The 13987-nt window shown below is 33.3% G+C and overlaps 2 protein-coding genes across 5 annotated transcripts in view; one reads left to right on the plus strand and one right to left on the minus strand.

Moving 5' to 3' along the window:
* The window catches only part of LOC117110668 (peroxiredoxin-1-like), a 20958-nt gene extending 20257 nt beyond the window's left edge, over positions 1-701 (minus strand). The window contains exon 1 of the mRNA XM_033253433.1: positions 537-701. The gene's annotated coding sequence lies outside the window, so the exon portion shown is untranslated. The remainder of the gene's footprint in view (positions 1-536) is intronic.
* Positions 702-3121: 2420 nt separating this feature from the next.
* Positions 3122-13987, plus strand: part of LOC117110672 (cell cycle checkpoint protein RAD17-like) — a 17512-nt gene continuing 6646 nt past the window's right edge. Inside the window, exons 1-11 of one of the 4 annotated variants that reach the window (XM_033253441.1) lie at positions 3122-3216; positions 4550-4624; positions 5156-5368; positions 6119-6199; positions 6996-7002; positions 7388-7522; positions 8162-8298; positions 9358-9536; positions 10879-10948; positions 12199-12310; positions 12732-12962. In XM_033253441.1, the coding sequence (XP_033109332.1) occupies positions 4565-4624; positions 5156-5368; positions 6119-6199; positions 6996-7002; positions 7388-7522; positions 8162-8298; positions 9358-9536; positions 10879-10948; positions 12199-12310; positions 12732-12962 (1225 nt within the window). In that variant the 5' untranslated portion in view covers positions 3122-3216; positions 4550-4564. Of the gene's footprint in view, positions 3262-3285; positions 3553-4549; positions 4625-5155; positions 5369-6118; positions 6200-6995; positions 7003-7387; positions 7523-8161; positions 8299-9357; positions 9537-10878; positions 10949-12198; positions 12311-12731; positions 12963-13987 lie in introns of those variants that run through there. The other 3 variants (XM_033253439.1, XM_033253442.1, XM_033253443.1) reach the window with 3 other exon arrangements.

The following is a 13987-nucleotide window of genomic DNA, read 5'->3' on the forward strand; positions in this document are numbered from 1 at the left end:
CCTCTGAGCGTATCGAGAGCGTCCAGGCGCTCCCGGCGTCTATTGAGGGCGCTCCGGGCGTCTCTGGTTTCTCCGGGCGTCACTGGTTTCTCCGGGCGTCACCGGGCGCTCCGGGCGTTTTTTAGTAGGACCGGTTTTACAACCTTTCAAGTTACAGAAAGGGCAGTCAACAAACTGCTTAATGTACAAAGTTCATTGCTTGGACCATCAGTCTTTGATCCTAGACAGGCTACATTTTTCATTAATAATTTCTATTGCCTAAACCTAGCATAGGCCTAGGCCAGGCATACTTACACAGCTCTAGCGTATATTCTAGGATTAGGCTAGACAGGTTAGGCCTATTGTAAAATAAATAGGAAGTCCTCTACTCTTAGGGATGCATTCAGAGGCCTAGTACTACTACTATCTAGGCCTAGTAGGCTAGGCCTAGCTCGCCGGTTCCACCTGAACTGAAGAATTAAAAACCGGCGTCTTTTGACTACCAGCGATACAGCAGTAAAAGTGCAGTTGAATAAACACTCAATTTAGTGACTTACCAAAAACAATGTAATACTCTTTTGATCAAAAGTCTTTTACAAGCAAACGCTGTGTGCACTGATCACTGTACTAAATAAATTACTAAAAAATCTCAACAAGAAGATTTGCTTACCGCGTCAATAACCATGCATCAGCATGCCTCCTTCTCTGCCGCCGTCCGTTTATTGGCTAAGACTTACGCCCTCATCGACAAAGTGTTACTTAGAGGATCCGGATCCTGCTAACCGTTAGCTGCCGTTGCGTCCATATGAGAAAATCCCGATCCGGATACAAAAAATGTGATGATCGAATCACTGGCCAATAAGAAACTGGAAATTGTAAACGCGCACGTGTGATTAGTTGATGATAAAAACGCGCTCAACTTGCTAACCGATTGCGCTTGCTAACCGTTAGCGGTATCCGGATACTGCTAACGGTTAGCGCTAACCGATCGGGCGTTCTCACGCAGGTGCTAACGGTTAGTGTTAACGGTTAGCTCCCGATCCGGGTACTAGGGCTCTCGTGAGAACCAACTAAAGGACTACCCAAAAGGGGCGTGGCCCTTAAAAGAACGTAAAGTGCGTTCATATCGAACGCGTGCTGCGTGTCTGAATGTATGCTGGAATTCGAAACGCAGCACGCGTTCGATACGAACACCTTTTACGTTCTTATGAAGGACACGCCCCTTCGTGGGAGTACTTTTTAACGTTCCATTGCCTGTATACAAAATAAGGGCAATCGGACCTCTTGCAGTTTTATAATACTCTTTGGTCGAAACAAGCAGTTTTATACTCTTTGGTCGAAACAAAGAGTATAAAACTGCAAGAGTTCCGACTGCCCTTATTTTGTATACAGGCAATGGAACGTTAAAAAAGTACTCCCACGAAGGGGCGTGTCCTTCATAAGAACGTAAAAGGCGTTCGTATCGAACGCGTGCAACATGTGTCTACTATTATCAATTTTATTGGTATATTTTACGTTTATAATTGTTTTTAATTTATTCATTAATAAATTTGTGATTATATTAGCTAGTTTTTATATTTGTATTGTGTGTTTTATTTTTAATCAATATTAGTGTTCATATTACAAGATTCACAAAACAACTTACAAATAAACGGTTTAACCAATAATTTTAAAAAAGAAAGAGAGAGGGGAGAGAGAGAGGATGGAGAGGGGGGTGGGGGTGAGAAGAGGAGGAAGAGAGAGAGAAAAAAAATATAGGCCTATATTCCTTCCTCCTGTAGATGAGAACAATAATTATATATTATAATTATTTTATTCACTTTCCGTATGTAGACCTATGTAGTGTCAGATATCTTTAAGAATTGCTTTGCACGATTAATTATCATTCTTTGAAGGTTTGGTGTTTTCCTTCAATTCATACGTATGCACGCCGATACAATGTCATCTCAGCTTCGAGATGTTTTGATTATTTTAACATCTCTGTACATGCATTACAGTATAGATTAGCATTCTAATTATAATTGTTCAAATTTATTAATTTACGTATGTTTACCTGTCTTAAAGATTGTATGAGCAGGCTTTGTTGATACTGTAGTTGATGTTGTGGCGTCGCTCGTTCATTTTTTTTAAATTATTATTTATTTATTTCACGTCACCAGTGCCGTAGCCAGCAACAGTTGGGAGTCCCACACAATTTTTTATTGGGTCGATCCCATACAGAATGTGTCAACATATCTAAATTAGTCAACTTTTTGAAAAAGAGTTCACATTTCTCATATTTTGCATAAAATTAATAAACTTTTAAGACAATGGGTCGTGGGTGGATTTCCCGTACTTAAGAATCGTAACGGTACTGGGTTTGGTCTACAAGAGTTCTATTCATAGAAGAAGCCTTTTGATGGAGAAAGTGTACCTTTTTAGCAAAGGTTTGCCTAGGTCGAAACTAACTCCGGCTATATAAAATTGATTATAAGATTGAAAAATATTAATCTTATTATTGTAGTAGTGATACTACACGTTTAAATTATTGTTATTTATGTGTTAACGTCATTATATTTACATTTAAATTTAAATGTATTGTTTAAGTATGAATTACTATGTCCATGTAAAATTAATCTTCTATTAAAATTGTATATTTTAAATAATATAGTAATAATAGGCACAGCTGAGTTCTAGCCTAGCCCTAAACTAGTGAATATCATGTGAGTGTATAAACATTATGGAAATATGAATAAAAACTTAAAATTGTGAAAGAATAAAGGAAGAAGGAAGAAAAGGAAAGAGATTTGGAGCGGCTGAAATATTTCCGAAAATATACAATAGGCCTAGTAGTCAATACGCTATAATCGCATTACGTTTTTGTAAACAATTTTGGGCACTAATCGTCAGAGGTCACGGCGACACAGCCTATGATACGTACGCGCACCATGAGACGCGCACGTACTCTTTTCTCTTCGGTAATAGCGCATGAATGGCGCCCTCTTGCTAAATGGGAAACTTTTGAACCTTGACCGACGCTTCTATTTGTTACGCGTAAATCGCGGAGAACGCTATCTTGTGTTTATAAGATCTTTGGTACGTACTAACTGACCTATAGGGGGCGCCATTGATGTTGGAATTCACCCACATCAAAGTATCTTTGCCCACATACAAAAAATGCAGCGAGAGAAATATAATCCTACTTGAACTGTAGGAGTCCAAATCGAAGTGTTCTTTTACCTCCAGTACGTAATACAAGTATGTTGTAATCATTGCAGATGTTTTTGAAGTTTTGCTTATTTGGTATGCAATTAATCTGTATATTTATGAAAGGCCATAAACACGGTTCACGTATGAGATCTAGGCCTAGGCGTAGACAAATTCAAGCAAGTAGGCTCTTGTAATTTCATTCACCACACGGAACGGGGCGAAAATTGTCCTCGAGTATGTAAACTTCAATTGGAGAAGGAAGTGATCCCTTGACTTGTGAATCCTGTACAACATCATCATAGTTGACAATGGTGGTTTGCTGTAATTCCCAAACAGTCTTGAATAAGCCAATTCGTAGTTGGAGCATGCTCTTTCTTATCCAAGGTCAATCAACAGAATTGTGCAAGCTCTTTCTTGCTTGCCTTGCACAGTTTGCAAACTGTGGTTGTGCATTGGAATCTTGCACAATTTAAAAACTGCAAGGGTTTCTTTGTACAGTTTAAAACTCTGCAAGATTTTGTGCAGGAGAATATTGCACGCTTTTAAAATGTGCGGAAAACTGTTTAGGGGTAGCTTGTGCACATTTTAATCAATTTTCACTTTTTGATACTAGGACTTTTAATTATTATACTATTTATTCTTTTGTTGATGGGTGGCTGAGTGACCAGCGTGATGGGGCTTATCATCGGAACATAAAATAAGCAGGGTCATGTTGATATACATGGATTGTGTGGTGGGGAAGCGGTGGGGAGGGAGTTGATGAAATACATTTTTTGGGGGTCTTATTTTTTAATAGCATGATGATGACTTATAATTATACTGAGGTATTCAATTGCAGCACATGGCTGAATTGTGTATAGATTAGTAAAATTTAAAATACAGGCCTAATATAAAAATAGCATAAAATTTACAACTAAAATGTTGATTGATGTTAACAAAATTTAACATCAACAATTCAAGGAAAAAGAATAAGTCTATGAGAAGATTAAATGAGTTTTCTAAATTCATTTTTGCTTTGGCTTTGTCTAATTAATCAATCTGATTGTCAAATCAATCAATTAACGTTCAATTTAATAAATATTTCTTTACTAAATCAGACTCGCCTAGCCCTAGAGGCTAGGGAGCCTGAAGTAGCAGCCCAGCAGCAGGCTACGTTGAGGTTGGGTGGGCCAAGGCTAGGTCCTATGTATCTGTTAAAATATCAGACTAATTCCTATAGTCCTAGGAGCCTTGGCCTACCAATAACTTGGAACCCAGAGGAACAGATGATTTTATTATTACAGACTGGACTAGGCTAAGCTTTCTTATTTGAATTTGTTGTCTGTCTTGACAATCTTTAAAAATTGTGCAAACCTTTTTTTCTCTTTTCAAATTATGATAGGGCCTAGTGTCAAAAATGACTGATCAGAAGAAAATGTCATATTTTTTAACAAAAGATAATTCTAAGGGAAAAAAGGTAAGGATAAAAAAAAAAATTATTAATAGTATTATTGGATGAAATATTAATATAAAATTTTAACCTATTCCATGAGAATTGGACTTTCACTACAAAAAAACATCTACCAGTACACACCTCAGTGGTGGCCATGGGGATGCGAGATAACTTAGTGGCAGATTCAAGGGGGCGGAAACACCACCTTCAATTTTTTCAAAATAATAAAAATGGTGTAAAAAAGAAAATATTGTACATTCAAAGTCTTGAGAATGGCATTTCCGGCCAACTTGAGGTGGTCTAGACCGTCCTGTAATAAAAGTCACTTCCTGGGCCCTTTCTCTTTCAAATTCCTCGATCTGCCACTGTGGTGTAACTTACCATTGGCTGTATGTTGCTCGTATTCATATTGGTATTCGTATTACTTTATATTACTGTATGTTTTATCCCACAGGGATAGGTGCATTTCACTGATGATAAAATGCCAAAATTGCAGGGTTATATTTATTTTTTATTTTTTTTTTCAATCTTAATTGTTTATGTTGTTATATTTAGGCATCTTCATGGGTCACATCAGCCTTTGATGGTTTTGATGATGAATTTAAAACACCAAACGCTAACAATGAAAAATGGACAACAAATACAGGTAGCAAGAAGAGAGATCGCTCAGCAATGAAAACGGAAGACAGACTTGCAACAACGATAAAATCAAGACAACAGAAGTTTGAGGTAGACGTATGGGTCGATAAACATAGACCAAAAACCAAGGTAATTCAATGTCAGCAAACAAAAGTAACAGTCTGTTATATGTCGGTACTATTGTGCTGCAATGTGGGTCACTAGGGGCCAGCTAGAAATTATAATTCCAAATAATTAGAATTTGACAAAAAAGGAAAATTTTTATTTTAATTTTTAAGACATATTTTTAGTACTGATCTGAATTTCAAAAGAATTAATATAATATTAGATATTTAGAAATTGCTTCTACTTGTGATTTGGATTTTAAATTTTTTTTTTGTAAATAATTATATTTTTACATAATTGCCAACCTATTTGTGATTAGGATTTTTGAATATATATTTTTGTAAATAATAATAATTGATAGCAGATAATGTTTTTATATATAATAATAAGAATGATAATTTATGACTTAATTTTAATTGTGCCTGTTTGCATTTTTTCCTTCTTTAAATATTTTGTATTATCCAATACAATTGCAGTATTAAAGTGAATTATGAATTATAATCTATTTCATAGAAATTATGAAACATCCTTATCCTGATGTTAGAAATGTTTTAATATATTTTTGATACCAAAATTTAGCAATTAGTCACAATTTGTATCTTTTATCCTTAGATTGAAATTTTAATGTAATGTAACTGCAGTATTGTTACAGCTATTGGCTACTTTTCGACATTCTTTTATTCATTATACCTGAAAAGAAAATTAATGTCTGGTGTTAGTATCGACTTGCAGAGTTATTTTCATATTTTCAAATGATATTTTTTTTATCTTTAGAATGAACTTGCAGTTCACAAGAAGAAGATATTGGAAGTTGACCATTGGCTGAAGAAGCATATTGAAAAATCAACTCCCAATGTATGTTACACTAAAACCAAATTTAATTCTTACATAGACTTTGAAAATATTAAAACCATTGGGCCTGCATAGGATCTCAACCCCCTCCCCCCAATCTGACACACACACACACACACACACGCTTGTTTTCTCTTTTTCTTCAAATTCTCTATTGATGATACTACTAACAAATGATACTATATTATAACATTAACAAAGGTGCCAGATAAATGACTTTTTAAAATAAAATAAAATGTGATAGAATTCCATTGAACAAAAATTCAATTAGAAAAAATATAAAAAAATATATGTTAATGTGTAACCAAACCAACACGAAAATCCAGGAGATACCACAAATACTCCTACATGCAACTTCCAGTCACAACATCGATTAATGCCACTAACTTTTTCCTGTTGACGATACCTTACTGGGAACAAATTTTTTCGGAGTATAATTAATCCAGATTCAGAAGTGCAATGTAGAGTAGTTATCAGTTTGGGAGAAATAAATTAATCAATAATTAGTACAAGACAGTTTTCATACGACATGTTTTCATCCATACTTATTTAATAACCAGGTAGCCTACCTAATTATTTTATTTATTTTAAATTATTTTTTATACATCTAATCAGTAACTATAAAACTTTTGAATTATATAGTGGCATTTTAATATAGTCAGATTAAAAGCTTGTCATGGACTTTGCAATATTTTTAGCTAAATTATATGTAGCAGATTATTACTCTGTACCTATTTTAAAATACTTTATCTGGACTATAATAATATATGCAGTTATTCTTCAAACCTTTGTCTTGTAGGATGCCCCTATACCTGTCTCTTATACACATCTAGATGTGTATAAGAGACAGATTTTGTACAGGAGAATATTGCACAGTTTTAAAATGTGCGGAAAACTGTTTAGGGGTAGCTTGTGCACATTTTAATCAATTTTCACTTTTTGATACTAGGACTTTTAATTATACTATTTATTCTTTTGTTGATGGGTGGCTGAGTGACCAGCGTGATGGGGCTTATCATCGGAACATAAAATAAGCAGGGTCATGTTGATATACATGGATTGTGTGGTGGGGAAGCGGTGGGGAGGGAGTTGATGAAATACATTTTTTGGGGGTCTTATTTTTTAATAGCATGATGATGACTTATAATTATACTGAGGTATTCAATTGCAGCACATGGCTGAATTGTGTATCTATACTGTTGCTGACGGGGCCAGCAGGGGCTGGTAAGAGCGCCACTGTACAGACACTTGCCAAAGAAATGCACCTTGAAGTTCAGGAGTGGATTAATCCAGTAACAGATGTGTACCAGAATGATGTCACTCCAGGTAATGAGCTGATTGGACAAACCAACAGCCAGCAATTATTTTGAGAATGGCAGATGATATATATCGATTTTAATTGGTATTTAAATGTGAAATTGCCGTAATTTTTTTAATAGAAAGTAAAAAAGTATTTACACATGTGCACCAGAATATTAATGTCACTCCATGTCAAAAGCTGATTGGACAAATAAATAGCCTGCAATTATTTTGAGAACGTTACATTATGTAAATTGAAATTGGTATTGAAATGTAAAATTGCAGTTATTTTTAATAGAATGTAAAAATTATTATATATAGAAATATAATAAGGCTCTGAAGATTAATTTCTATGATATAAAGACATTACTTGATTAGCTTACTTTGTATATAATTTAGTTAATTATTAGCTGTCAATTAAACATGAGAACAAGAAAATGTTTTCTTGGTCAAAAAATAATAGAGGCAAAATTATATTTTGATTTTGTAAATACAGTATTAAAAATGTAAATCTATTTACATGATAGTAGTAGTTTAGATCTGTTGATAATGTACTGTAGAAATCCAATGTTTGAATTAATGAGTTTTATTCAATATTTTTTCATGTTTGAGAACAAGCATATTTATCTGTGTTAAACTGATTTCAAAATTATTTTTCCCTGCCAGATTTTGGGGATTTTGCGGGTCAAAGGTATCAATCACAAGCCACACTGTTTTGGGATTTTATCACAAGAGCGAACAAATATCAATCTCTGCAACTATTTGGAGAGAAATCATTCAAGAAGAAAGTTATTGTTATTGAAGTAAGTGTTTAAATGAAGGAAGAGATTTTATTGAAGATTTTATGTCATTAAACAGTGAATTTAAATTTTAGTGCATTAAAGTAAAAAATACCCCAGGTGTATAACCATCCATTGACATTTCATAAACTTATAATGTGCTTTGTCTTGGAAATATTTTCTTAATAGACATACATTAAAATGCATTTATATATTTTTGTTTTCCTATCCCTTCCTTTTTAAATCAAAATTTTGTTATCAAATTGGATTTGAAATATATTAAGCATCAAAATAAACAAGGGAATTATTCAACCTTTTTAAATGTCTCCCTCTAGAAAATGATATACATATTATCTGTTAGTTCATATTGGTTTTCAGCCTCTTGTTGCAGTTTAGTATGATAACAGTTTTGTTGTAGCATTCATTTTCAGACTTTGACCACTATTGACTATTTTATGCAGTATCATGCTTCTGTTGATAACAATGGCGCCCTCATTGTTACGTATTGATAACAAGGATCTTTAATATATTATTACAAGATAGTATTCTGCACGATTTTTCCACACAAATCCTGTAACAGCACAGTGTAGTGTGCCCTCTTGCAGTTACAATTACTTTTCATCTTTGACCTCAATGATCTTTAACTAAAGATAGCATATCTTGTGTTTTCTACATAGGAATTCTTCTTAACTATTGTAACAACCTCTCTCAAAAACAATTACTTTTTATGCTTCCTTTTACATAAGGCCGATGCTTCTATTTGTTATGCGTAAAATCGTAAAGAGCACTATCTTGTTATAAGATCTCTGATTGATAACAAAGGCACCCTCATTGTTATGTATTAACTCATGTTTGAGATTCTGTATTGGAATCCATTCCATAAAAGAATAAATTTGCATTCCTGTGAAGTGGATTCAATGTAAGAAAAAAAAACTAAAATAAAAATGAAATATATTTTTGTCATTCAAATTAGGCAAAATACATTAGATTAATGATATTCATTTCTTTTTCTGATTCAAAAATGTTTGTGTGAGCTAGGATATTATAGTTTTTAAAACACATTTTTTTTTTCTATTTTTTCAGGATTTGCCTCATACATTTCTTCGTGATCCACAGCCATTGCATTCTATTCTTAGAAAGTACAAGAAGTCAGGTCGAAGCCCTCTAGTGTTCATAATCAGCGATACGGCTCGAGGTGACAACATTGTTCGAAAAGTACTCCCAAAAGATTTACAAATTATGTTAGACATCCAAGATATTAGGTAATTGTAGAAGTCATTATTATCAGTATTTGTATCAGTTTTCCTTTTAACTAAACCAATAAAACATATTGGCATGATAAGGAATCAGTGTTAATTTTCTTAATATTTTTCGACGGTGGCCCATAATTAAGGAGGTGCATCCCACCTTACTTTATAAAGAACACAATTCACATAATTAACTATCAAAATATTCCAAGTACTGCATCTACACTTTTTTTTTTTGGTTCGATTAAAAATGATAATTGATATACTGTACATACTAATACCTATTATTAAACCAGATGAAAACGTTCCATCACAACATGATAATTAATATAGAATAAGTAATTCTAATAGCGTACATATTCTCAGAAGCTGGTCTAGTATTGTCCTACCAAAACGGATTTTGTTGTTGGTGTTGATTACAAGTTTTTCGTTTCTGAGAGTTGCCATATATAAAGTTGAGAGCTGCTACAGACCTCTGGGCCTTACAATGATAAATAGTCCATTGATTACAAATTTTATGAAAGATTTTAATGCTTTAGTGTTCTTTCATCAGGGCTTGTTTTAAAGTTGAAATTAATATTCTTTTCCGTTTGGTACTTGCCATTTTCATTCTGAATGATTGCCATTTTATTTATTGCCATTCTGATTTAACCACTTATGTGTATGTATGATATCCTCACTTTAAAGCATCCCAGCTTTAGATATGTACAAAATTGAAATCAAATTCGGTTTTATGTACACAAATGAAAGTTGTCTCTAATTACTTAGCAAAGAAATTTCTTTACCTGGAATCCTTGATAATTGAACCCAAAGGATGCAAGTTGATAAAAAAAAACAAAAAAAAAAAACCATACATTTTTTAAATACACAAAAGATTCAAATGGAAACATGTTTCTAAATTGGATACAATCACAAAAATGTAATTCTATCTTTATTTTTAAAGACACATTTCTAGACATAGTATAAGCTAAATCATTTTTGTGGATGCTGAATTATAGTTAGCTTCTATTGCATTACTTATATATTCAGTAGAGTATTTCAATCTAGTTGCTATAATTTCTATTGATGAAACACCAACAGAAATTTTTTTTTCATTTCTATGTGCTCAATACAGTGTAGTAATCTTTTTGAATAAATACAGAAAAATATTTATTTAAAAAAAAATTAGATACAATCACAAAAAATTAATTTTATTTTTTAAATACATATTTCCAGACATAGTATAAGCTACATCATTTTTGTGGATGCTGAATTATAATAGCTTCTGTATATTTTATATGCCTGCATTCTTTTCCACGTCTGATAAAAGAAGGCCTTTATTTATGAAATTAATGACTAATGTGAATGCCTCTTTCAGTTTTAATCCAGTGGCTCCAACAAGCATGTGCAAAGTGCTGACAAGTATAGCAACATTTGAGGCAGCAAAGGTATATCTTGTGGCTCCACAATAATAATAATAATAATAATTTGGATTTGTAAAGCGCAAAATACATAGGTCTCTATGCGCTAGAAATTTGCAAATTAAAATAAACTAAAGAGATGAGCCTTGTCTGCGAAGGCTGTCACAGGCTAACACAGTCCTTATCTTGTTTTAAACCAGACTATTACAGATAATAACCGGCTCTATTACAGATAATAACCGTCAAGCTATATAAAAAGATGTTTTCAAGTACCATCCTATAAAATCAACACATAATGTTTGGTTTGGTAAACAATCCTCTGATAAGTTAAATGTACACCCTTTGTCCACAATAAATCCCCATTGTAGAGAAAAATAAATTGGACCTACTGTATTATACCTCCCTTAACATCAGATAAAGATACAGTCCCAGGGTTTGTTTATGCTGAAAATTGAGATAGAGACGGTTATCATCTGTAATAGTCTGATTAACAAGATAAGGAGTGTGTTAGCCTGTGACAGCCTTCGCAGACAATGGCTACTGGTGGCTGATGGTGGGTTGATACAGTACCCTGAACAAGCTCCAAAATGGCAGAAGTTTACTTGAAGCATTTATAACAATACCTTTCGTGTAACAGACAATATACAAACAATTAAACCTATCAAAATAATAGCTCATCTAGACTTTATTTTTATTGTGTTGAGAACAAAAATCCTTTTTTGTAATGATTCTTTTCAATTGTATCACCAAAATGCATCTGTTAATGTGTCTGTGTCTGTTAATAAAGAATTTCCAAATGTAAAATCTTACAAAGGCCTAATTATTGATATAGTCTAATAGAAATAAATTCTTAATTTGATTCCTTTTCAACAATTCTATTAGTATTTGGCAAATGCTTAGCCTACTGGCTAGTTTGACATAAGTCAGTTGTTCGTAAAAATTAATAGATTTGGGCATTTTTGATTAAACAAAATACTGTACTGCACTGTGAATCACCATTGTTAACAAGACCAGTTTAGCTCAGTTGACAGACTGTCAAAATGGTATTAATACATAGCAGCTCATAATTGCATATCTCCAATTTGCTGGACAGAACATTCATATTTCATTATTTTTAGTCATTTATTTGTCTCAAAACATAATATAAAGGGAAAACAATAAGGTTTGGTAGCAGGTAATTTAAAATGCACAAAGTTTTATTTTGTGTTCATGTTCGTTTTTTCTGAAACTTAAATCATTTGGAATTTATAGATTTTTTAAAATTTCATATTTTTAAGGGAAGTTGTCAATTCCAAGTGCCTTGTAAGTCTACTATTGATGCTTTATCAGCTGCCAGTGCTGGGGATATCAGAGGTGCAATCAATGCTCTGCAGTTTGCTTGCTTAAAAGGTTTGTGAAAGCTTGAAATGTTAAAGTTATAGAATCTGCAGTACATACTATTTTTCTCTATAGTTTTTATATAATACATTTCAATACATTTGACATTGTGCTTTTTTCCCCTCCTCCTTTTTATTTGCTGTAAACACCCACCTCCCCAATTAAGCGAAGATCCAGAGATCACCCTGATTATCACACAAATGGGTCCACAGGGGTAAAACCATGTGTCTAATCCCCTAAAGCTCAGGTCTTAGGTTTTTAAACATGAATTGAAGAGGTGCGAGTTGTAACTCATATGTTAACCTCGCTCTGCAGTTTAAAATATAGATCTATATTATTTCATGTTGGTGATACCTTCATCTGTAATAATCATCAAATGTGTATAATAGAATTAGTGTATTCTAAAAGCATTGTGTGTTTATTTTTTCTACAGATACATGTACTCTAAAGTCTTTCTTTGATGGGAGCAGAAAGTGTGACTCCACTCTAGCAAGAAAATCTTTTAAAAGTACAAAAAGCAAAAATACAAAGCATAAAAGAATGTCTAAATGGAGAACTAAACAAACAGAGGATGAAAAAGAAGGGAAGGATCTAGTGGCAATAGGGGGCAGGGATACGTCCATGTTTCTATTTAGAGCACTGGGGAAAATTCTTTACTGTAAAAGTGAGTAGTTGTTAATAAGTATTCTTTGTAAATTGCACATATTAGATGTCATATTATCTACGAGTACAAATTTAAGAACTCATCATAGAAGAATTATTTTTAATAAGAACATTAAATACCCAGTTTAGAAAGATATTTTTCCAAAATATACATTAATGTATACTGTAAATACATAATATTATCCCTGTATATTTCTAAAAAAAAATGAAAATAAATAAAATAAATCCAAGTTCTAAATTAATATATTTTTATTTTTGTTTTCTATAATATTTTCATTGACATTTGCATCACATCATCACATACAGTAATAAGCAATTATATACCCGGTACCATATGCTAGATGAGAATTGAGTGTCTGCCCTCTCTTTCAACAGGCGCGAGTTGTAGTTATAGGTCTAAACACCAGGGGAGAAAAAAAAAATTATATGTATTATCTACATATTAGTAGACTCTAAAATTGATTAAATGAGCCAATGAAATCCCTAAATTGTAATAATTTCCCCTAGATCACTTTTCAAACATTTTGATCGAGGCCTGACCATGCCCACTTTGCTCTCTTCAGGGACATCGGCACACTATCATGGATCTTGGTATCCTCATCGGGCAAATCCTTGTGCCACCCCTGCTAAAAACACTATCCTAGGATTCATCGCGGTGCGCGAAACATACTGTACAAGTTGTTTTTACATTTTGCACATAAAAAAAAAGAACATCAAGCAAACTGTGCACTACTGAAAAATTAGTGCACAGTTTAGGATAGGCGAATAACATTGGCAGTTAGTGATGATGTCACAATTGACTTGTAAATGGAATTATTGCACAATGATTGAACTGTAACAATTTGCTTTATAACCCAATCATCTTCAAATTTTTGTTTGCATAGAATTTATGAATTCTCTAATACCGCGTTCACATGTCTTGGGTCGCTCGCAAGCGAACGATCGGCTCGCGAGCCGGGCCTTCATGTGAACAACCGCTCAAGAGCGGTTTTTGTCGTGGGTGACCCACGACAAGCCGCTCGCGAG

Source organism: Anneissia japonica, unplaced genomic scaffold (genome assembly GCF_011630105.1).
Source record: "Anneissia japonica isolate Jap-2015-1 unplaced genomic scaffold, ASM1163010v1 scaffold287587_len645178_cov120, whole genome shotgun sequence".
NCBI lineage: Eukaryota > Metazoa > Echinodermata > Crinoidea > Comatulida > Comatulidae > Anneissia > Anneissia japonica.